The sequence below is a fragment of the Triticum urartu genome, chromosome 6A (assembly GCF_056163025.1).
Source record: "Triticum urartu cultivar PI428250 chromosome 6A, HENAU_Tu73, whole genome shotgun sequence".
NCBI lineage: Eukaryota > Viridiplantae > Streptophyta > Magnoliopsida > Poales > Poaceae > Triticum > Triticum urartu.
In genome coordinates, this window is record NC_141878.1 from 29,416,110 (window position 1) to 29,439,859 (window position 23,750).

The 23,750-nt window shown below is 46.6% G+C and overlaps 1 protein-coding gene and 1 pseudogene across 1 annotated transcript; one reads left to right on the forward strand and one right to left on the reverse strand.

The window, feature by feature from the left end:
* Positions 1–4,673: 4,673 nt before the first annotated feature.
* Positions 4,674–5,579, reverse strand: LOC125515394 (uncharacterized). Its single transcript, XM_048680861.2, has one exon. The coding sequence runs from the start codon at positions 5,439–5,441 to the stop codon at positions 4,815–4,817; it is 627 nt and encodes a 208-aa protein (XP_048536818.2). The 5' UTR covers positions 5,442–5,579; the 3' UTR covers positions 4,674–4,814.
* A 5,024-nt stretch (positions 5,580–10,603) lies between these two features.
* Positions 10,604–10,742, forward strand: LOC125517765 (small nucleolar RNA Z247; annotated as a pseudogene).
* The last annotated feature ends 13,008 nt before the right edge of the window (positions 10,743–23,750 follow it).

Sequence of the window (23,750 nt, forward strand, 5' to 3'; positions counted from 1 at the left end):
AGGAATAACAGGAGAAATAAATAAGAAGATGAAAAAGAAGAAGAAAAGGAGGAGAAGAAGAAGGAATAGAGGAGAAGAAGAAGAGTTCTTCTTCTTCTTCTCTTTTTCTTCTTCTTCTTCCTCTTCTATTCCTTTCTTCTTCTCCTCTTTTCTTCTTCTTCTTCCTCTTCTTATTTTTTTTATCGGGTAAGTCGTTGTCGATATATCCCCCCTCCCCGATAACTTTTAGTAATTAGTACTACTTAGAAAGTGTTTAATGGAATTAGTTAGAACTAGGTAAACTTGTTTATTTTTAGTAAGTACTACATTATTCTATTTATAGTAAGTGCTTAGTAGTTGAACTAGTTGATTTAATAAAACTGGTTTATTTTACTATAGAAGTAGTTTATTTTTAGCAAGAAAATTAATAGAACTAGTTTATTTTTTTAGTTAAAGCAATTATTCCCGCATCGACGTGGACGATGCCTATCCCGCATCCTCGTCGTCGAGTCGGTGGAGGACGACACCTGCTTGACCAGATGGGCCATGTCCGGGACTGGGCTCCGCCGGGGTGGTAATGGGAGGCGCTACCTTCCGGGGGGCGTAGCTTGGTGAGGAGCCAGCCCGTCGTTGACCCGATCCTTGTTTGGTGGCGGTCGCGTGGGCCAGTGACAGTGCCGAGGCTTCCGGACACCGCGGAGGTGGTACGTCACCGTGTCAGCGAGGAGGACCAGCACGTCCGTCGCTACGTGGTTGCGTTGGAGGGCAGGTTCGAGAATACCTGGCAGGTTCTTCAGGGATCTCACTGGAGCTATGATCCTGTGATGGTTCCTTCCCTTTGGGTGTCCACCGCCCGCGCCGATACCCGTCGGGCGCTACGGTTCTAGCTGTACTGGCGATATGTATGATAGTATTCGACATGTATTAGTGATAATATTCGATGTACGGACACATGGAGATGATGTAGTTTTTCTTATAATTGAATGCATCCTAATTTGAATACTACTTTATTTTGCGATTTGATTTTTCTTATTGAATGCTCAAATTGGAGAGCACTATGCAAGGCATATGCATATGATTAGTTGAATAATAATGATCTAATTTAGTCTTTGAATTATGAACGTATAGGAAATGTCATCATCGGACGACGGAAGTCTCCCGGGGGAGTGCGACTGGTGCCACGACGATCGAGGTCAGTGCGACAGGCCTCACCTGTACGATGGTTGGCGCTTCAGCATTAAGCTCGAGGAGACCTTCGAAGTTGAAACGGTACGCAACGACGACAAGTGTTTTTTTTCATCATTAAGCATGAATTCAACTATTTCAACGTGTAATTTTCATCTTTTACAATTCGAGTATAGTTTATCCCATGCCATGCAAGACGCTATGTCTTGGAGAGGATGGATTTTGAAGACCATGAAAATTTTGAAACGAAGAAAATTCACCTAAGGACCCATCATGATTTGGATTTTGAAGTAAAGTTGTATAATGCTGAGAGCGTAACCCATTTTGGTTGCAAAAAATGGGAAGCATTTTACAAATTGTATGGTTTTGATGAGGGTATGCTTGTCACCATGGATCTTGGTGATCCTGAAATCGAGCAAGACAATATGGACATTTGGGTCCTTGTTGATACGCCTCCAGTTCTACCGCTATGTGAGTTTCTCAAACATAGTTAATTATTAACTAATTTATATTGTTCATTTCAAAATAGTTGACAGCTTATTTCCATTGACAGCTTATTTTGAAGTATCAAAGAATGTGCAGAAGATGGTAGATAGAACTTACTACACCGATGGCTCTGAGTTAACTTACAAGGAGAAAACTCATCTAGTTGGATTTTGTAATGATCTTGAGAATTACAATATCTACAATCGAACTCCTCGACATTATGGTCAATACGTGCCACTAGTGCACGTGTTGAACTACGGTAACTACTATGGAGATACCCTGGTAAGATTTTTTACTATTACGACATCCGTGCATCTTTTTGCATACTTCTAAAACTAGTACATCATTGCTAACTACGAAGTTATTACTATGTTTTTCAACAGAGAATCCCAGAGGATTGTGTGCCTCATTTGATGTATCAGAATGGCGGCAGCCTTCGTGTTTTGAACATATATCCAGGTCATCCTACGAATCTCAACTGTCCATACGAGATTTCTAAAAAAAGTGGAGACATGAAAATCAAAGGATGGAAAAAATGTATGGACAGTCGTAAGGAGATTTTTGGAAGCAAAAGGAAGCGAGGCGCAAGAATTGGAGATAGGATGATCTCCATTCTTCATAATGGAGAGTCAGGGTCTATATTGTTTTATGCTATTTTACCTTAAGTGTGTTTAGGTCCTACCTGATACTGATGATCATGTGCTAAGAACAATTATGTAGGGTTGGGTTCGATGATTATGAGGATGATGATCGTATGACTTATTATTAATAACGAGTAGAAGTTGTATGATGATGCTTGATTAGTAGGACTTGTTATTATATATGATGATGTATGATGCGAGCATGCATGAGTTATTATATATCTGCGGGTGAAATGAACATAGCAGTAGCTAGCGTTGGTAAACCAAGGATGAAGATATAAGAGAGGACACTTCTCTCTATTAGCTAGCTAATAACAACCTAAAAATAACCCCCTAAACCCCTAAAACAGCCACTTTTTTTTAAAAAAAGAAAAACCTCAGCTCCAGCCAGCTGCTGACGCGTGGAAGCCTTTTGGTCCCGGTTTATGTCATCAACCGGGACCAAAAGCCCCCCTGCCTGGGCTGCCGGCAGCGACCACGTGGATGTCCATCTGTCCCGGTTCTGGTTTGAACCGGGAGTAAAGGGGGGAGGTATTAGTACCGACCCTTTAGTCCCGGTTCCAGAACCGGGACAAAAGGCCCTTACGAACCGGGACTACAGGCCCTTTTTCTACCAGTGATTGTTGAAGTGGCTCTTATATGCATTATTGTTGATCTGACCAAAGAGCCCATATTGTCGTGTCTTCTCCTGTTTTTTGAATGCTTGCAGATTCCAGCTAAGTCCAATGCACGTGCACTACTACTATTATCCACATCGTTCGGTCGTGCAAGTGAAAGGCAATTATGACGATATATGATGGACTGATTGAGATGAGAAAAGCTGGTATGAACTCGACCTCTCTTGTTTTTGTAAATATGATTAGTCCATCGTTCCTGATTCATTCTATTATGAATAAACATGTTTGCAATGACAACTAGAGATCATAGTTTTTTGTGCCATGCTTGATTAGCTAGGAGCTTATAATGGTCTATCTTGCGTGCCAATATGCTATTAAAATGATTGTGATGTGGTATGATAGGGTGGTATCCTCCTCTGAATAATTGAAGTGACTTGAGTTGGCGCATGTTCACACATGTAGTTGAAACACATAGCCTTCACGATATTTATGTTCATGGTGGATTATATTCTACTCATGCTTGCATTCGGTGTTGATTAATTTTAATGCATGTTCATAACCAATACTAAGCGGGAATACTGCTTGTGCATCCAACTCCATAAACCCCAAAGTTATTCCATATGAGTCCACCATACCTACCTATATACGGTATCTACCTGCCGTTGCAAGTAAATTTGTTTGTGCCAAACTCTAAACCGTCAAATAAATATCCTGTTTTGTATGCTCGAATAGCTCATGTATCAACTAGGGCTGTCCGTATCTTCCATGTTAGGCGGGTTATTCTCAAGAGGAGTGAACTCCGCTCCTCACTCACGAGAAAGTGGCTGGTCACCGGGATGCCCAGTCCCATGCTTTATGCAAACTAAATCAAAATAATTTCAAACAAAACTCCCCCTGGGACTCTTGTTAGTTGGAGGCACTCGTTGTTTCGAGCAACCCATGGATTGATGCTTGTTGGTGGAGGGGGAGTGTCGGTGTCAAAACCGGCGGATCTGGGGTAGGGGGTCCCGAACTGTGCGTCTAGGATCGATGGTAACAGGAGGCAGGGGACATGATGTTTTACCCAGGTTCGGGCCGTCTTGACAGGAGGCCGGGGACGCGATGCTTTTTTGAAATCGTGATATTTTCATAATATGAGACCTTTTTGTTGAAATCAGGAACATTTTATGATTTCCCGAATGTTTTTTGAATTCACAAACATTTTATGATTTCTTGATATATTTTTTCAGTACTCGAAACTTTTTGAAATTTTGACTTTTTGGAAATCCCAGATTAATTGAAAGAAGGAAAAACACAAACAAAAATGAGAAAGGAGAAAAGCAAAAAAACAAAATGAAAAAAGTGCGGACCGGCTATATATAAGAGAGAAGGGGAAGAAAAGGGATATAACCAGGGATCTAACCAGGGATATAACCAGGGAGCTAAGGCCTTGACATCAGTGTTTTAAATTGAGTGAAATAAGTCTTTTAAAAGTACTGAAATCACTGTTTTTAATAAATGAAATCAGCTTTCTGAAATGAGTGAAATAATTGTTTTGAATATATTCCACGCTATCAGTTTTTGAGAAACGGGGGAAATCAGTTTTTTTAGGAATGTGTGAAATATGTTTTAAGAATTTTAAACTCGTTTTGGATATATTCAAGTTTCTCTTGTTTAAAGTAGTTAGATAGCATATATATGCAGGTATATATGTATTCCTCTAGTTAACCTTATGTATCGCATCCCTCGCAAAAAAAAAAAAACCTTTTGTATCGCACAGGAAAACTCTTTTTCAAAGTATACCTATAAAGTTGAAATGAATCTTGACGTTACAATGAGTGGTGGATCCATTATCGGTACATACTGAGTAACGTTAGAAAAACAACTTTCATTAGACGCACGACCTGGGCCGCCGCGTCTCTTCCGATCAACTGATATCGTTGTCGAGATGCGGCGAGGTCCTCCCGAAGCCGGCGTCACGGAAACTTGCCCACACCTGTTTCTCCAGCTCCTTTTCCTCATCCGCTGGGGCCGTTGCCGGCCACGCCGACGCCGTCCTGCCGAACTTGAGTATGCTGTCCGCCTCCTCGCGGAGCTTCGCCATCTCCGCCTCTCCCACCGAGGCCGAGCGTCTGAGCCGGCTCCCTCGTACAGCGCGGCGGCACAGCGCCACCGGCGCGCGTACCGTGGCGAGGAAGGCGAAGTCCACCACCGCGCACGGGAGGAGGCAGCTTGCGGTGGCTAATCCACCCATCGTTTCACCGGTCAGCTGCTTGCACCCGGGCTGCCTGTGCTTGGTCGGCTCGCCTTCGCTGTGGCTGTGGCTGCGCCGATGATGCGAGCGGCGGGAAGGCTGCTGGTTGTGCCGCTGACTGTGGCTGTAGCTGCGAGTGGGAGGGCGACCGAGCGCTCCACTGCCGTCTTTGGCCTTGGCTCCGGGTACTCCGTTGGCGTGGTGGTGAACGTGGGCCATGCTGCTGGAGCGACCGGCCATGGCCGGTCGCGTGGGGCGCGCCGTGGCTGTTGCAGCCGAGCTGCCGAGGTCGCCCGCCATTGAACCGGCCACCGGAATGTCCTGACTCCTGAGAACAACAATTAGACGTCGGTGAAGGGCGAGAGACCAAGAGTTGCCGTGGGTTTGAGGCTGGGCGGCGAAGCCGGTCGGCCTCTCCGCCTCTCTCCAAGTTGGGACTTGCGAGGGGCGGGCAAGAGCTATAAACGGGCAAGGCAAAAACTGCCATGCATGTCCAACGACACCCAATAAGAATGGTAGGTGGTGACGACTGGCGGTGCATGTTACAAAATTTTAAAAAAAACTTCCCCTGTAAAAATTTCACAAACTCCTTCCTATGGGAAGACATTTTTTAGGCTAAATTATGGGCAATTTGAATTCAAGTACAAGGATGCACGGAAACAATAAATAGATCCGATCACAGGTAGCAGGTCGCAACATGCACCCGTGGATATCAACAGCCAGTGGAAGTGCATTTAGTGTTTAACATGGGCTTGTAGTAGTAGAGGATTGCGCATTGATTGGCGGGCTGTTGCTTTGAGGTATCGGAAGCTCACGGCCATCCTACCCGCACTATTGCACATATCGATGTCGGTGCATGGTCCTTGCCTTGAAAACCCGTGGGTACGATTGGCTACCGATTTCTTCTTAAGGGGCAATGGAAATGCTAGGTGAAGACAGCTGAGCTACTAAAGAGAGGCACCAAAGAAGGGAGATTTCTATCGAGGTAATATCAACGGGAGTCATAGAACTTGCTCTGGACGTTCAGTTTGGTGCTAAAACTTTAAAAATACGGGTTTATGGTCACCTAACTTGCAATCTCATGCAAATACGGTCACAAAGCATGTACGCCGGCATATCCGCTGCTTGCATGGCGTGCCACGTGTGCATCTCCCCACTGTCAGCGTCGGTTAGTGGCGGAGGCGCTAGGTATGATGTTCTTTTTTTCAGAAACACCCTCAGCTTGTTCAAATGATTCACACAATTACATCTGTATAAATGATTCACACGTAATAAGTACTACTGTAATTGCCTCTGTCCTCTTCAATTCCCGCCGCGCGTGCTAACCACCAGAATGAACGTCCTTTGATGTCTAATACAGAGATGCATATGCTATTATATTGGTCAACTGACAAATAAATTCCTTATTTCGGCCGGGACAACCGTATACAAAGACGCCACCGATGTCAGCAATAAGCTTGCTCTAATATCGAGTTATATAAACGAATTCAGAGGGTGAGCGAATTTATTTCCATTCCTCTCAAAAGATTTCGGTTGGTTTGAATTCCTATTTCAATGTGGACTTGGATCACTTAAAATTAAAATCCAATTTTGTACTGTAGCGGTAGGTCAGTTTTCTTCACACATCTAGGCCTAGAGTTCAAATCATGAGGCAATTAGCCAATTTTGTATATCGCAGAGAAAGGCAATTTTATACTGCTGTGGTAGGTCATTTTGATTATTTTTGTATCGAATATGTGTTTTGGCAAAAATATAACCTACACAAGATTTGAACCTGGTCCAGTTGCTACCTAATTAATGGGCCATTTGCTAGCTATATTTTTTATCTAAATTTTTACATTTTAAATTATTTGAATTTAAAATGTAAAAATCTAGATAAAAATATAGCTAGCAACTGGCCCATATTTTTTATCTAGATTTTTACATTTTAAATTATTTGAATTCAAACAAATAAGGCAATGACGACTACTCGAGGGTGAGCAGATTTTTTTCGCTCGAATTTATTGAAACGGATTTTGAAATTGCACTAAAAATATGTATAATTGGTAGGTACTGCACTGTAAATATCAGCTAAAATTGCAAAAGTTTAGTGGTGGAGACCATCGGAATCAACATGAAGAACCATGCTTTCTCTATAAAATAAAAGATGATGCATCTCTTCATAGACATGAAAATGTGCTCGGTGCAGTGGTTGGCATAGGGCATGTTTGTACATGACGACGTGAAATTGGACGAATTAGACTACAAGGAAAAACACAACGCAGCGGCAGCGACAGTCCGCTGGCCTTTATTCATCTAACAAACTGTCAAGTGGGACCCACACGTGCTACTGCACAACTAAATATAGAGCAGAGGTGTTTCCAAAAAAACATGCGCACACTGGCTCCTGTCACTGACAGTGGGCCATAGTCATGTTGGCATGCCACTTAAGTGCCGGATACGGGCGATGTTACCGTATTTGCACGAGAACGCAAGTTGGGTGACCACAAACCCGTATTTTAGAAGTTCTAGCACCAAACTGAACATCCAGAACAAGTTATGTGACTTCTGGTGATATTACCTCATTTCTATCCATTGTGCAAGAGGACGTATGGTGACTGGTGGTGCAAGCTCACTTCGTTGTATCATGTATAGTAAATGCCACCATGTTCTTCACTTCACAACATTATCCTCATTTTCTTTAAATCGTCATAAATGAATTTCCTTGCAACACTTTTACATGCCCACAAAAAGTGGATCTCATGAGTCACGACAGGCCGGAGTTTGTCCATTACTTTTCTATGGCCCCGTTTTCATCCACACTATATCAAGCCTTCAAGAGCATATGCAAATGTAGCAATAATGTTTGGCCAACACCACATGTACTTACTTTCTGTCCATAAAAGTGTAGTAGAATGGATGCTTATAACACAGTATACAAACATGACAATCTTCTTTGTTGCCAGGGAAACATGACCACCAACTAGAGTAGTTTCTTTTTCGCTAGTGTTGGATTGATCGAGCTGTTTTTGTGTTCACGCCATGGAGGGTTCATGTAACTAGGATTGGGATTCACTGGGAAATTTGGCTGCAGCTTCATACCAAAATTTGGGGCGATAGTGTTGAATGCATCTTAAGTTTGAAAATACCCCTCCATGGAATCCTTGAACGTTCAGGAGAAATCATGTCCGGAACTTGGACCCGACGGCCCAAAGGCCCAACAGCTACCAGCAAAGACCACGGCTCATTGATGGGATGGTGGCAGGAGCCCATAAAAAGAGTGTGCACCTGACTGGATTATAATGGACCCAGGTGCTGCGGCCCGCTCAGTGACTTATCCTGATCACCTTTCGGCTGTTCTCAATTGTGCGACTTTGATTTTTATCCACTAATGGCAAATTGAGAGTTAAATCAAAGTAAGCTGTAAACATGTTATCTTATCATGACCATGCATGGTTGCATCATCTGATCACACGCAGTTCTCGAAGCCGATCTTTCTGTCTGCCCATCAGAATAGGACATGGTGATGAATTACAAATATTCAAGTAGGTGCAGCCTAAAAATTAATGTACACCTATTCAAGGGACCCCCTACCTTCATGCCGCTAGATGCCGCTACAAACCTTTGCTTCTGGTAGATGCTAGCCACTTCCATACTCTGCTAGTGCTAAGCCACCTATATATGTTATGGGGCCCAATGCAAACTTCTCCTAGGGACAACCATTTTCTAGTAGCCTGCGGCAACCACCTCCCGCTATAGGCTATGTATTCCGTGACTTTGATCTGTATGTGTAATTTGCAAATTGATCTTGAAATCATAGTGAGAAGTTAACAAATTGTATCAGCTCATCAGTCCACGCGCGTGAGACATGAGATCATGACCTAACTTGATGCATGGCAGCGGGATCATGTGGAAATGGCTTAACCACACTATGGGCAACGTGCCATACTGCTACTTATCTCTATCGTGAGAGAGTAACAATAAATCTGGCATCGAGAAGCTTAACATGGCCACATATAATCGTTTTGTCGTGCAGCAAAAGGAAATCTGAAATTCCAAAAGAAGCACAAATTCGTGCTTCAAGAGTGTTGTGGAGGAGAGCAAAGATGGCAAGCATGCACATGTCGTGCCACACTGGTGTTCAGGTGGAGAGTATAGAAGACCCAGTTTGTACTTTGTGAAGATGAAGTCTTTGAGTGCTTGCCAACAGATAGCCGGCATGCACGCGACGGTTCACGAATTATCAGGCAATTCAGTCTGGTGCATCGTGAGCGAAAGTTACTACTCAGTGCGACATGCCACAAGGGTAGCCTATGAGTAACATCAAGGATATTTCATATACCAAGGACTTGTAGGTTTTTCTAAGTAAAATTGTAAAAAAATGTTCCCATACTATTAAATAATATTCTACCAATAAACGTGTTTAAATTTTACAATGTTTGACTTAGAAAAAAAAGATATGACTTAAATATTTACCTATATACTACTTTGTTTATGATATACTGGTGTTTGGGAAATCTAATATTCTCCTGCATCTACGTAGGTTTCTTATACATATTTTGGATTGGTTGCCAACTTGCAACACATTAGACCTATTAATAAATAATCATGTATTTTTTGTTTCGGATCGGATCTCGAGTTTCACGAAGCGTAGCCCATGGTAATTTAAGTTTCAAGTCTATACCAAGCTCCATATATGTACGTACCTATAAATTGTGTGGTCTCTGTTAAATCATAGGCTTGTTTTGTATAGACGTGACATGTGTGTCACAATATTGTATGTGTGTTGTATGCGTGAGTATAATGTAAACCAGGCGGGTTGTTAGTTAGATCTGATCTTATCTCTTGTATAGCTTGGAGGATGGGTCAAGACTACAACAACCTGCCGATGATGTATCATATGTGCTATATAAACACGCATGCGTCCCTGCACCAGATGCATACGCTTGCACGCCTCAACTTTTACATGGTAACGAGAGCCCTCCTCGAGCTCATCCATGGCAACATCTTCAAGTTCCTTACCATCCTCGCCATTCGCTCACGCAGCCACCGAGAAGCTCACGAAGGGCAATCAGGCGCTATGGCGGGCAACCGTGCTCTCTGCGATCTGGGGCGCGCAGATGGCAAAGTACCTCGACGTTGAGCAACCACCACCACCCATGCAGATCAACGTAGCTTCATCTGATGGCAAGACCACGGCGAAGGCGCCGAACCCTGATTTTCAAACCTGGAATGCACAAGATCAACAAGTCTTCTCCTATCTGCTGACGACTCTTCCCCGTGAGATCGCCATCCAGGTTGCGTCGTGCCACACTTCAGCAGAGCTCTGGAACACTGTTGAAGGGATGCTTGCATCCCGCACCCGTTCCCAGACCACCAATGTTCGGATCGCCCTCGCAAATCTGCAGAAAGGCAACTCCTCCATCACCGACTACGTCGGAAAGGTCAGGTCTCTCTGCGATGAGCTGATAGCCGCAGGGAAGAAGGTGGATGAGGACGACATCGTCTCTCATATCTTGGCTGGACTCGAAGAAGACTTCGATCCGGTGGTGTCCGCCATGTGCTCACAGGTGGAGCCGGTCACCGTTGCCGAGCTGTTCTCGCAGCTGCTCAGCTTCGAGATGAGGCTGAGTCTTCGCGGTGGAGGATCACAGTCCTCCGCCAATACCGCCACCCGAGGCCGCAAACCTGGCGGCGGCGGAGGTGACCACGGCCGCAGACAAGGCGGCAACGGTGGTGACCGCGGCGGGCGCGGCTACTCCAGATCAGGAGGGCGCGGCGGCGGCAACAGCAACAACGGAGGCAACTTCAACAACAATCACGCCTCCGCTCCCAGGGTCCAATGCCAGATCTGTGGCAAGATGGGCCACCCAGCCTGGAAGTGCTAGAAACACTACGACGAATCCTACCAAGGTGTGGATGAGAAGTCGGCCAACCTTGCTGCACCGCAGTACGGGGTGGACACCAACTGTTACTTGGACAGTGGTGCCACCGACCACATCACGGGAGACTTGGAGAAGCTGACCGTACGCGACCGCTACACCGGCAATGAACAGATTCACACCGCGAGTGGTTCGGGTATGGTTATTAAACATGTTGGTCATTCAGCTATTCGCACTCAAGATCGTGATCTACATCTAAACAACATTCTCCACGTACCCGAAGCAAACAAAAGTCTAATATCTGCTAGTCGTCTTGCTGTTGACAACGACTCCTTTGTTGAAATTCATCCCTATTCTTTTTTTGTAAAGGATCGGGGAATGAGGAGGGTGCTTCTCAAAGGCAGGGGTAGAAGAGGTCTATACCCTGTCAAACACACGGGACAAGGCGCCAAGAAGCAAGCGCTCAGTGTCACTCCCTCCTCGGATAGGTGGCACCGGCGCCTAGGACATCCTTCGTCTACCATCGTTATCAAAATAATTAGTCAGAATAAGCTCCCGTGTGTCAAGCTGTTGAACAGCGATTTTATTTGTGATTCTTTTCAAAAAGGCAAAAGCCATCAGCTGCCTTATCCAAAATCAATAAGTGAATCGAAGTTTCCTTTGGAACTCATTTTCTCTGATGTATGGGGACCTGCTATTGAATCTGTAGGTAGAAAAAAAAATACTATGTGAGCTTCATAGATGACTTCAGTAAGTTCACATGGATCTACCTAATCAAACATAAGTCTGAAGTTTTTCAGAAATTTCATGACTTTCAGAATCTTGTTGAGACAATTTGATCGCAAAATTCTTGCCCTTCAGACTGACTAGGGGGGGGGGAGAATATGTTAAGTTAAATTCCTTTTTCACTCGGATTGGTATATCACACCATGTCTCCTGTCCCCATGCTCACCAGCAAAATGGATCAGCTGAGCGAAAACATCGACACATAGTCGAAGTTGGACTCTCCCTTCTAGCTCAAGCATCTATGCCTCTAAAGTTTTGGGATGAGGCCTTCATTGCGGCCACATATCTTATTAACAGGCTTCCCAGCAAAGTCATCAACTTTGAAACACCCCTCGAAAAATTGTCTCATGAAAAACCTAATTACTCGGCCCTCCGTATCTTTTGATGTGCCTGCTGGCCCAACCTTCGACCCTATAACACACATAAACTTCAGTTCCGTTCCAAACAGTGTGTTTTCTTAGGGTACAACAATCTCCATAAAGGTTTTAAGTGCCTAGATATTTCCACCGGGCGAGTCTATATTTCCAGGGATGTGGTTTTTGATGAGACCATTTTTCCCTTTGCTGCCCTACATCCGAATGCTGGGGCTCGTCTTCGAGCAGAAATTCTTCTGCTATCTCCTGAATTGCTAAATCCTACTGATCATGGGGGTGAAACATATGCTGATGATCACTTGCTTGATAGCCATACTAATGCTACTAATGAAAACGGTGCAAAAATTGCTGTTCCGAGCCATGATTTTATGCAGAGACAGAATTGTACAGGCACCGGACACGAGGAAGAGATGCGCCTGACAACACCGATCCCGAGAGATCAGGTGCAGATAGCGCAGGCGGGCTCGATGCGGATCCCGGGAGAGAATCTCTGACGCCGCCAGACACGCGTGGGGGATCCAACCCGTCAGCGCGCACCATGCAATCCGGCGCGCCGGTGCGGTCGGGAGGGGGTAACTCGCGCTCGTCGTCACGTGTGACGTGTCGAGAACCGACTGGGGCGGGTGCGCCCAGTCCCCAGTGTAATGATGGCCTCGACAGCTCGCTGCGGGCCCGTGCTCACGCGTCGCGATCACCAACCGACAGCCCTAGGGATATTGTGGATCCCGAGGCTGATTCTCCCGCGTCAGTACGAGGAATGCACACGGCGGCCGAGGCTGATTCACCCGCGCCGATACGAGGAGCGGGATCCTCTGCGGCTGCTCCTGGATCTGCTGTGGCTGCACCAATATCTACGTGTGTTACCCGTTCACAGAGAGGTATTACCAAACCTTTAGTGCCCAAGGATGGCACGGTCAGGTATGACAAAAACTTTAGGTTTGCAAACTTTGCTTCCTCTGGTGAGCCACAAAATGTGATAGAAGCATTGCATGATAAAAAATTGGAAAAATGCTGTGAGTATAGAGTATGATGCTTTAATGAGAAACCAAACTTGGCATTTAGTTCCACCAAATCCAGGGAGGAATATTATAGATTGTAAGTGGGTATATAAAATTAAAAAGAAGGCTAATGGAACAATAGATAGGTATAAAGCTAGGTTAGTAGCTAAGGGTTTCAAACAACGCTACAGTATCGATTATGAGGACACCTTCAGTCCTGTAGTGAAGGCTGCTACTATCAGACTTGTCCTGTCTATTGCTATTTCCAGGGGATGGAATCTTCGCCAATTGGATGTTCATAATGCGTTTCTACATGGCGTTCTCGAGGAAGAGGTTTACATGCGGCAACCACCAGGCTTTGAAGATAGGTCCAAACCTAACTATTTGTGCAGGTTGGATAAAGCCTTGTATGGCTTGAAACAGGCACCTAGGGCATGGTATTCAAGACTAAGCCTTAAGTTGCAGCAGCTTGGGTTCTGTCCATCAAAGGGAGATTCAAAAAGGGAAAGGTGATCATATATATGCTGATTTATGTTGATGACATAATTGTAGCAAGCTCCTCACAAGATGCCACGTTAGCCTTGTTAAGAAACTTAAGAAGTGAATTTGCCTTAAAAGATTTGGGAGATCTACACTATTTCTTAGGCATTGAAGTGAAGAAGATGCAAGATGGCATTCTGCTCACTCAAGAGAAATATGCTTCTGATATTTTAAGTCGTGTAGGAATGAAGGATTGTAAGCCTTCTAGTACACCTATGTCAACCACAGAAAAATTGTCCCTGAATGAGGGAAAATTACTGAGTCAAGAAGAGGGAACAAAGTATCGAAGTATAGTCGGCGCGCTTCAGTATCTTACATTAACAAGACCTGACATATCCTTTTCAGTTAATAAGGTTTGTCAGTTCTTGCATGCGCCAACCTCTTTGCATTGGACAGCTGTGAAAAGAATATTGAGATACATTCGAGGAAGCACTGGAGTTGGGTTAAGTATATGTAATTCTCCATCAACTACAGTAAGTGCTTTCTCTGATGCAGATTGGGCAGGTTGTCCAGATGATAGAAAATCCACAGGAGGCTTTGCAGTGTTTATTGGCTCAAACCTTGTGTCATGGCAAGCAAAGAAACAAGCAACTGTCTCAAGATCCAGCACTGAGGCAGAATATAAATCATTAGCAAATGCTACCGCAGAGGTAATGTGGGTGGAAACACTTCTTGATGAGTTGGGTGTCTCTAGATCACATGTGTCACGCTTATGGTGTGATAATCTTGGAGCAACATATCTTTCGCGAATCCTGTGTTTCATGCAAGAACAAAACACATAGAGATTGATTTTCATTTTATCCGAGAAAGAGTTGCACAAAAGAAATTGGAGATAAAGTTCATCCCAACTGGAGATCAAGTGGCGGATGGTTTTACCTAACCTCTACAAGTTCAACAACTTCAAGCCTTCAGGAACAATCTAAACCTTGATGTGTTGAGATTGAGGGAGGATGTTAAATCATAGGCTTGTTTTGTATAGACGTGACATGTGTGTCACAATATTGTATGTGTGTTGTATGCGTGAGTATAATGTAAACCAGGCAGGTTGTTAGTTAGATCTGATCTTATCTCTTGTATAGCTTGGAGGATGGGTCAAGACTACAACAACCTGCCGATGATGTATCCTATGTGCTATATAAACACGCATGCGTCCCTGCACCAGATGCATACGTTTCCACGCCTCAACTTTTACAGTCTCTTGCCAGCTAGTAAACGTTTTTAGCTCACCTCGATCTTTTGAGAAGAAACAATGGGAATGCCTGGAAAATTGGGAAATGGCGTATAGTAAAGATAAGCGATGTCACATGGAGTTGCAAAGTGATATCTGTTAGCGAATGAGATACATCGGAAATTGTTCTGAAGAATGTGGTTTCCTCATGGACAAAGAAAGTTCCCCTTCCGTCCATCGCTATTGGCAACCCATGGACCCTAAGGCATGATAGCTGTGTGAGCATGTCCTCCTCACCAGCTGAGCTATTCATGTCACATCTGCCTCGTATCAAGCTTGCGTTGTCCATGGGTGGCAAACAGGTTGCAGGTGGGACGGGCTGGGTTCAACCTGTAGTGCCGCACTCTTGGTCCAGTGGCTACGTGGCTGATCACGAAGTGATTATACAGGATATGTGGGAGCCGCCGGTCCAACTGAGAGGTCGTGGCCAAATGAGAGGTCACAATCGTCATTCTCTGGCTCCCATTTAAAAAACGGTCACGATCGTTTTTCCCGAATGCCAACTGAATTATTTCCAAAAAAAAATGCCAACAGAATTATTGTCAAAAAAAATGTCAACTTAGCATTTGGCGATGTTGCTTGCTTCTCTTCACGCCCAATGAAACAACTGGACCGGTTAGTTTATTTGCGCCTCTCCGCAACCGACGCCGGGACTTACATTCTCTTATCGATCTTATTTTCACTGTTCGATCTAGGTCACCTGCGCTGCAGGACTACCTGGCATGCCCTACGCGCAATTGTTTTTTCTTGTTACCGGTTGTTTTCCGGTAGGGGCTGGGAAAACCTGTTTCAAAATATCTCGGAAATTTGGATTTTTTGGTCTGAAATTTTCAAACGAAATTTGAATTCATTTTTTAACGTTTAAATAAACTATGTTAAATGTACAGCGCATGCTAATTAATTCATGTTCTAGAGGCCACCTTACTTTGTTCTGAACCAGTACCTCCAGGAGAGAAGCCACGCATTGTAAGAGCATCTCGAGCCGCGCCCCCAACAGGCTCTTCCCATGCGTTTTTGCCGCGCCGGCGTCAAAAAAACGGCCTAGTCGCGCCCCCAGAAGCCCGTTTTTCGCCGGCTCGGGCCAAAACTGGTGCCGGCGGACCCAGGCCGAACCCGGCGCCCTGGGGGGCGCTTGGGGAGCCGGCACAAGCGAAAAGGCGCGTGGGTCCGCCCTGGCGGCGACCCGAGGGCCTTTTCCCGCCGTTTCTTAACGCTTTTCCCTCTCATCCCTCCCGCTCGCTCGCCTTCCTCCCGCCATTCCCTCCCTTTCTCCCGCCAAACCCCGTCCCGCTCGCCTTCCAGTCGCCGCCATGCCGCCGAAAAAGTACGCCATGCCGCGCGCGGCGGCAACCACGACTGGCACCGTGGCCCAGCCGAAGCAGAGGAAGCCGAGGGCGCCGCCATTGAAGCCACCGGGCATGTCGAACGCCGAGTAGAGGGTGGAAGTTCAGCGACGCGACGCAGTCACCGCCGACCGGCGGAACAGGGCCATCGCCAAGAAGGCCCGCGACAACACGGCGCGCGCGGCGGCGTCCTCCTCATCGGTCGACCACGCGGGGATGATGAATAAACCCGTCATCAGCCACGCCCAGTACGCGCCCTGGGGACAGCAAGGCGTCGGATCTCCATGGGGATCGTCGTCGCCCGGCTACGCCGACGGCGACGCGCACGGTGGGTTCAACCCAAACGTGACCTTCCCCCGTGGCCACCCCGCGACGCGCACACCCTCGCCCGCCTACGTCGGCGTGCAGTACCCTCCATACAACTACTCGCCGCCCGCCTACGCGTCCAGCCCGACGCCCCATCTCCGCCGTGGACCGCTTCCCTTCTCGCACCTCGGCGACACCGACGACACAGGAGCCGACATGGACGACATCATCGCGACAGGATCGACCGCGGCCGCCGCGTCTCCCAGGTTCGCCACCCAGGACGAGGTAGTGGATCTCAGCGGCGACATGGACGCCGAGCTCGGCTAGGTCTACGGCGAGGACGCGCACGAAGCGCAGGAACCCGAGGAGGAGGAGGAGGAGGAGGAGGAGGAGGAGCCGGCTCCTGATCCGACGAAGGGGCGCCAGAAGAAGAAGCGGGCGGCTAGGCCAGGCGAACCGCGCATCAAGTGGACGTCCAAGGAGGAGGAATGCCTCGCCGAAGCATGGAAAGTCGTCTGCCTCGACCCGACCACCGGCACGAACCAGAGCTTCGAGACGTACTGGGACCGCATCAAGGCCGAGTTCGACGAGTGGAAGCTCGTCGACCCCTACTTCAAAGGCGTCTACATGCAGCGCGGCTCCAAGGCGATGGCGAACCATTGGGGGCGTATCCAGGGGCATGCAACAAATGGCATGGAATCGTCGAGGAGGTCGCGGCTCGCCCTGAGAGCGGCGCCAGCGTTGAGGATCAGGTACGCACGCCGTTCGCCCGCATCTCTTCATCGTCTACGCCCGCCGCCCGCCAACTGTTTGTTCCTCCGCGCAGTTGCTGCGCATGTTCACCATGTATCGGCGCGACAACCTCGACGCCGACTTCAAGCACCTCCACGTCTACAAGCGCATTGATAAGTGCGAGAAGTGGGCGGAAGTCCGACGTACCCTCGACAAGGCCAAGGAGACATACAAGCCAGACGCGACGACTCCGGGCGCGTCAGAGAGGCGGCCGGACGGCCACAAATTGGCAAAGAAGGGGAAAAACGCCGACGCGGCAACCGCGCGAGTGCAGGAGTCCATCGAGCATTGCCTCGCCGACGCCCAGGCCCGGGCCGTCCTACGTGAAGAGAAGACCGAGGCGCGGTGGTCGTCGCTGATGACGAACGGTGCCATCAAGCTCAACCTGCTCCGGACCAACGTCGACCTGCTCCGGACCAACGTCGCCGCGAAGAAGAGGAACACCGATATGGCTTTTCTGATGGGCGGGGCGGACATGCTCCAGAGCAACGACGAGCAGCTCAGGGCGTGGTTCATGGCGGAGCGCGGCCTCATCCCGAAACAGATGCAGACAGCAACGCCGACGACGCCGACGACGCCAGCTCCCGCGCCCATGGCCACACGGACGCCAAGCCCGAACGACGCCTCTACATCGCCGCCCAGTAGTACCGAAGCCGCGCCGACACAGCCCATCACCGAAGCAGCTCCGACACCGCCGAGCCCGCGCACGCCGACTCCGCCAACGTCTAGAACCGACCCCGCCGAGTGATTCGTTGCGCACGCGATCTTGCGGCGTGCGGCGCTCTGTTTTTTGTAACGCCAGACTACGTCCGATCGCTGGATTTGTGGCGTCCTTTGTGAGCCGGAACGACCTAGTTCAAATTTCCCGCATCCTGGGGCTGGCGCTTGGGGGCGTGACTAAGAGCTAGGTCGCCCCCAGGGGCCGAACTAGCGCCGGCACGCCCCCAGGCCGCTCTATTTAGGCGCCCTGGGGGGCCGAACGGGTGGAGATGCCCTAAGCGTGTAACCAAAAGGCCAAGGGTTAGATTATTATAGTACCTGTATATCAGGCTTATTAAACAACACTTCAAAGTTTAAATCTAAATTAATTCAACTAGTCGTAAACCCGTGCTTCGCACGGGCTAGCGTATTAAGAGTGCTAAGTTTGTATTAATTTAAATAAATTATATAATTAACCTATTATTAGTTGGAAATTGCTTTGCAATTAATTAATCATTTTATTGATGGGGCAAATATAAGCTTTCATGTAAGGTGCGGCACAATTTTCTACATACCCATTTTTGCAGCACATAGGATGGATTTAGAGCCATTCTTAAACAATGTTAGCCAATTTATAAATTGGTGTCTTTGTTTATTTCACATCAAGGAATAATCCATAAAACAATGTGATTCTTTACTTCGTTTATTTCTGATTGTTGTCATCCGTCTCGATCAATGGTTAACTTTGCCTCTTTAGGTCAAGTTCTTGCTAGCTTAATCGTCGCTAAATCTAGAGATGTTACAATGAATGTGCCAATTGCTTCCAAATCCCATCTCCTCTATCTATGAACATTTAATTTAATTGGCCAATACCATTTGAATTATCTCCACAATCCGCGTTCATTTCCAAGGTGTCCCCACACCCGGGCAAACTCCCTTTGCAAGTCTATGATGTGTTGTTTGCATCCATATCACATTGCACAGGAGATGGGTGGAAGGTGTCCTGGAGAGATGATTGTACATGAGTCATCATAAAGAATGAAAAGAGAAACATGTTGATTGTACAATTTCTACAGATGACATCCATATATTTTTCTTCAAGACCCATGAAAAGAAGGGAGTTATCCAACTGAGAACAGAATGGAACGAAAGAGAAATTATAAATAGTATAGCCAAGTAGCCGGTTAATCTAACAAAACTTAGGAATAATTATTCTTTTAACAACTGAAATAAGTATTATGTCCACACTCATTCTGGTACATTATGACACTGATGATGTATAAATACAAAGAAAAGTATTAAAGGAATCGTTCCAACTTTATGCATGGTTATCCCCAAAAGGAATACTACACTATTCTGTAAAAACGAAAGAAACAGAATACTGCACTATTTGGTACAAAAGTAAGAAACATAACACTGCATTAATATGTCAGAAAGAAAAAATTCAATACAACAGAAAACTAGAGAAAAAAGAGAATGACAACATGTACTGTGAAACATCATGTACCATCTTAAGCACTCTCAGTATTCAAAGCAAGAAAATCTCTCCTTCGAGAGATCAGCATTGGCGTCGCATGCAGTTGTTGTCACAGATGTGAAGAATGCAGAACCAAACATGCACTTCGGTCTATTAAGCTGAAAGTTGCACGCCATGACAGGTTCTGCCCTACAACCATGATAGATTACGCCAGAGGCGCGGATCAGGAAACTCTTCTACACAACTTTCTCTGCATGTATGTCAAGGTCAAAGCAGGAGAAAGATATGGGAGCGTTCCGAGGTCTGAATAGGCTAGTACCATGTGCATTATCCCATAAAATTGTATATCTTGGTAGCAAGTCTATATATTGTATAAGTAGTAACCATAGAGTAAAATTATAGAAGAATTCTGGTAGTTTCAAACCTTCCACATGGCAAGAACGGATATGATAAAAAGGAATAACCCACTAGTGCAGAACCGGGCAATAGCACCGGTTCGTAAGGCCCTTTAGTGCCGGTTGGGTAACGGGCACTAAAGTGTGGGCACTAAAGCCCCCCCCCCCCCTTTAGTACCGGTTCAGCACGAACCGGTGCTAAAGGGCAACCACGTGGCACGAGCCAGCTTGGGGGGCAGGGAGCCCTTTAGTACCGGTTGGTGACACCAACCGGTATTAAAAGGTTGGGGGGGGGGTTGGGTTTATGATTTCTTTTTCATTTAATTTTGTGTTTTCCATTTAATTCTTTTTGTTTGCTGGTATTTTACGATACTACATATTGTACACGTTATGCATATATATAAATAGAATTTCTAGTAGAACCGATCATAATATATATATATATACACACACAATTAGCTAGCTATCTACAATTTCTCCTAATTGGTGCCTTCGGAGCCAGTGGCATTAGCCTAATTGGTGCCTTCGGAGCACGATAACAATTGGAACTGGTTCATGGGGCGGTAGCGGGTAATATTATTCTCCTTTGGGATCTATGACCTGGTCGAGCAAAAATCCCGCTATTTCCTCTTGAATTGCTTCTATGCGGTCCTCTGGTAGGAGCTTCTCCCGCACCTCTTTGAACTGTTAAGAAGGAGATCAATATGCATGTGTATTAGTTGTGTGACTAGATATCGATAATGGTGTAAAAATTATGAATAGTGTCCTGACAAACACACCCACTCCTGTCTTTGAGATCTGCTCCTTTTGGACGCCATCATGCAAATGTTCTCGCAAACGTAGTATGCACACAGATTATTCCCCGGCTGCTTCAGGGCCTTTACGAGGATGGAATTTGATCAGATAATAATTAATCAAGCATGATAATTAAAGAGATGGCAGCTAGCTAGTACTACTTAATTACTTACCTGGGTCGATACCATTTCAAATTTTGTTTCCATGGGCCTGGAGTGGCCCTGATGAACTTTGCCCAAGCCCTGCCCGCCGACAAAGAAAATGAATAAATGGGTTATTAAATAGTTGTTATGAGGAAATGACGAACTAATTAAATAGGCCGAGATATAGTTAATAATGATTGAAATTACCTGTTGACTATCCCCTTCACGATGGTGTAGTCAGTTGGTTTCTTAAGTAGTGAGTCTAGTACTTCAACTGTTCCTTCATCAACTTTAATGATTAACAAGATCCAGTGAAATCTGCATGCACACACGTTTGCATGCCTTAATTAAGCGGGCATATGTAAGCAAAAACATATAGCTAGCTAGTACGCAAAAACAGAATTTGTAGTACAAGACAGTGTGACTCACTCGAAATTGTAAGGAAGTAGTATATCTTCATTGTATTTGAGGCGCTTGAAGAACTCTAGCATGCTTTCCTCTACACTTTTTTCGTAATATGGACATAATTTCCATGTGTATTCATTAATGGTATTTGGGTCAACGAACCCAATGCCATAGCGTCCACGTTTTTTCATTTCATAAATCTTCATCCTGCATAATACCACAGAAAAGAATATAGTGAGGATAATTACAGGTAATGATTGATCAAAATTATCACTACAGCTAGCTTGAGACTTAAATTATAGAAAGGAATCACTTACAGATAATAGCAACTGACGATAGATTTGTCGAGTGCGTCTTGATTGTATAGCTGAAATAGTTCTGAATACTCAACGGACACAGCTTTCTCATGGTAGTAATGATCCTTCTTGACATTCACTATGAGGGACTCTCGATTGGAAATCTTGGTAATGTCAATGTACCATTGATGCAATTCATACATTCTCGTTGGGAGCTTCTTGACCTCGTCTGGCTCGACCAAAGGTTGGCCCCGGACATATTTTCGTTTTATTTCCTCCTCTCTAGTCGGAAACATGGGCTCGATATCGAGGAGTTGTCCAACAGTGATCATGAGCGTTTCAGCCTGCTCAATATGCTCCTCGGTTATTACCACATCGCCCAGCAAGGGAACGTTAACGGTTTGCCCACAATAATATTGGGCGCTCCTACTCTCATGTGTTGTTGGCACAACAAGCGGGGGGATTGATTGCGCCGCCTGTTCTCCCAGCTGGGGAACGGTTTTACCGCTCCTTTTGCCAGCTGATTTGCTCGAGCTCGAGCTCACCTCTTTCTGTAGACGTGCTCGATTTAACTTCTTGATGTGGCGCTCATAGTCTGTGTCAATAGGCTTGGGAGCTGGTGCTTTAGCCATACGAATGAAGTGGTCAATCTTTTCCTCAGGCACTTTCTCCCTTGGTGGCGGTGGCGGTTTCGGTGCAAAATGGGCTTCCACCTCGGCCTTCGATATGGCTATGTTTTCCTCCTCGGACTTGTCGTAAGGCCTCTGCGGAAGAGGCGCGAGGCTTGGACCATATTGAAATCGCTTGCCTCCGCCTGTACCTCCAGTACTACCTCGACTTGTACCACTATGCACCATAGCTGAGGCGGCTCTCTTCCGTGATTGCTGAGGCAGCGAAGACGGCTGACGTGGCTGAGTTGGAGGAGGAGGAGTGGCCTGAAGCTGTGCCGGACTTGGAGGAGGAGTGGCCTAAAGCTGTGCCGGACTTGGAGGAGGAGTGGCCTGACGCTTTGCCAGACTTGGAGGAGGAGGAGTGGCCTGAAGCTGTGCCGGACTTGGAGGAGTGGCCTGACGCGTTGGTGGACTTGGAGGAGCGGGAGTCTGCGGACTCGGTGGCGGACTTCGACGAGGAGTCAGATGACGCGGTGTCGGTGGCCTTCGAAAGATGATGCAATCCTTTCTCCATAGGATGATACGATGGTTGGCATGTCCCAGTGTGTGCTCATCGTCACCTCCAGGAATGTCAAGCTCTAGCCCCGAATATGGGTCCACCACCTCATCAACCAAGACACGAGCATAGCCCGCTGGAATCGGGTTGCAATGGAAGGTTGCCTTGGGGGGATTTGTAAAAGCAAGGGCGTCCGCCACCTTCATGGATATGTTCTTCATTTTGAAGTGTAGCGCGCAGTTAGTGTTCTCCATGATGTCATCCACTGGGTAGCTATCCAGCAATGCGTCGCCGGGGGCGGAACCCACGCTGCTTCTCGGCATGGATGGGACGGTGCTATCCAATGCTGGATCATCCGCTAGCTGTTGCAGCTGCTGAGACCCCCTTTGCTGGCTAAGTGAGTCGATCTGCTCCTGCTGCCGCTGGAATTTGACTGCCAAGTCCGCGTGCGCTGATTCTAGGCCTTGAAGGCGTTCATAGTCTAGCTTCCTCTGCTCCTCCACCATCTTCCTCTTCTTTTCCTCCGCAATCTTCTTTCTCGCACGGGTTCTGTAGTTGGCGTTCCAGTCCGAAAACCCCTCATACCACGGAATAGCGCCCATGCCTCGTGTTCTTCCCGGGTGTTCAGGATTTCCTAGGGCACGCGTAAGCTCGTCGTTCTCTCTGTTGGGCTGGAACACCCCTGATCGAGCCTCTTCTATTGCAACAAGTAGCTTATCTTCGGCTCCGTCCAGACATGCCTTCTTCGAAACTTTACCTGTCTTCGGGTCCAACTCGGCCCCATGCGCATAGAACCAAGTCCTGCACCTGGGGGGCCAGCTCAATGTTTCTGGAGTGACACCTGCATCCTCCATCTCTTTCTCAGACTTATCCCACTTAGGCATTCCCACCGCATAGCCACCTGGCCCCAGCTTATGGAACTTATCCTTTTTTGCGGCATTGGGCTTGTTTATTCTCGACCGTTCCTTACATAATTTCGAATCCTTGAATTTCACGAAATCGTC

Excerpts from the sequence above, each read along its gene's own strand:
- LOC125515394 (XM_048680861.2), bottom strand. The coding sequence starts at position 5,441 with ATGGCGGGCGACCTCGGCAGCTCGGCTGCAACAGCCACGGCGCGCCCC.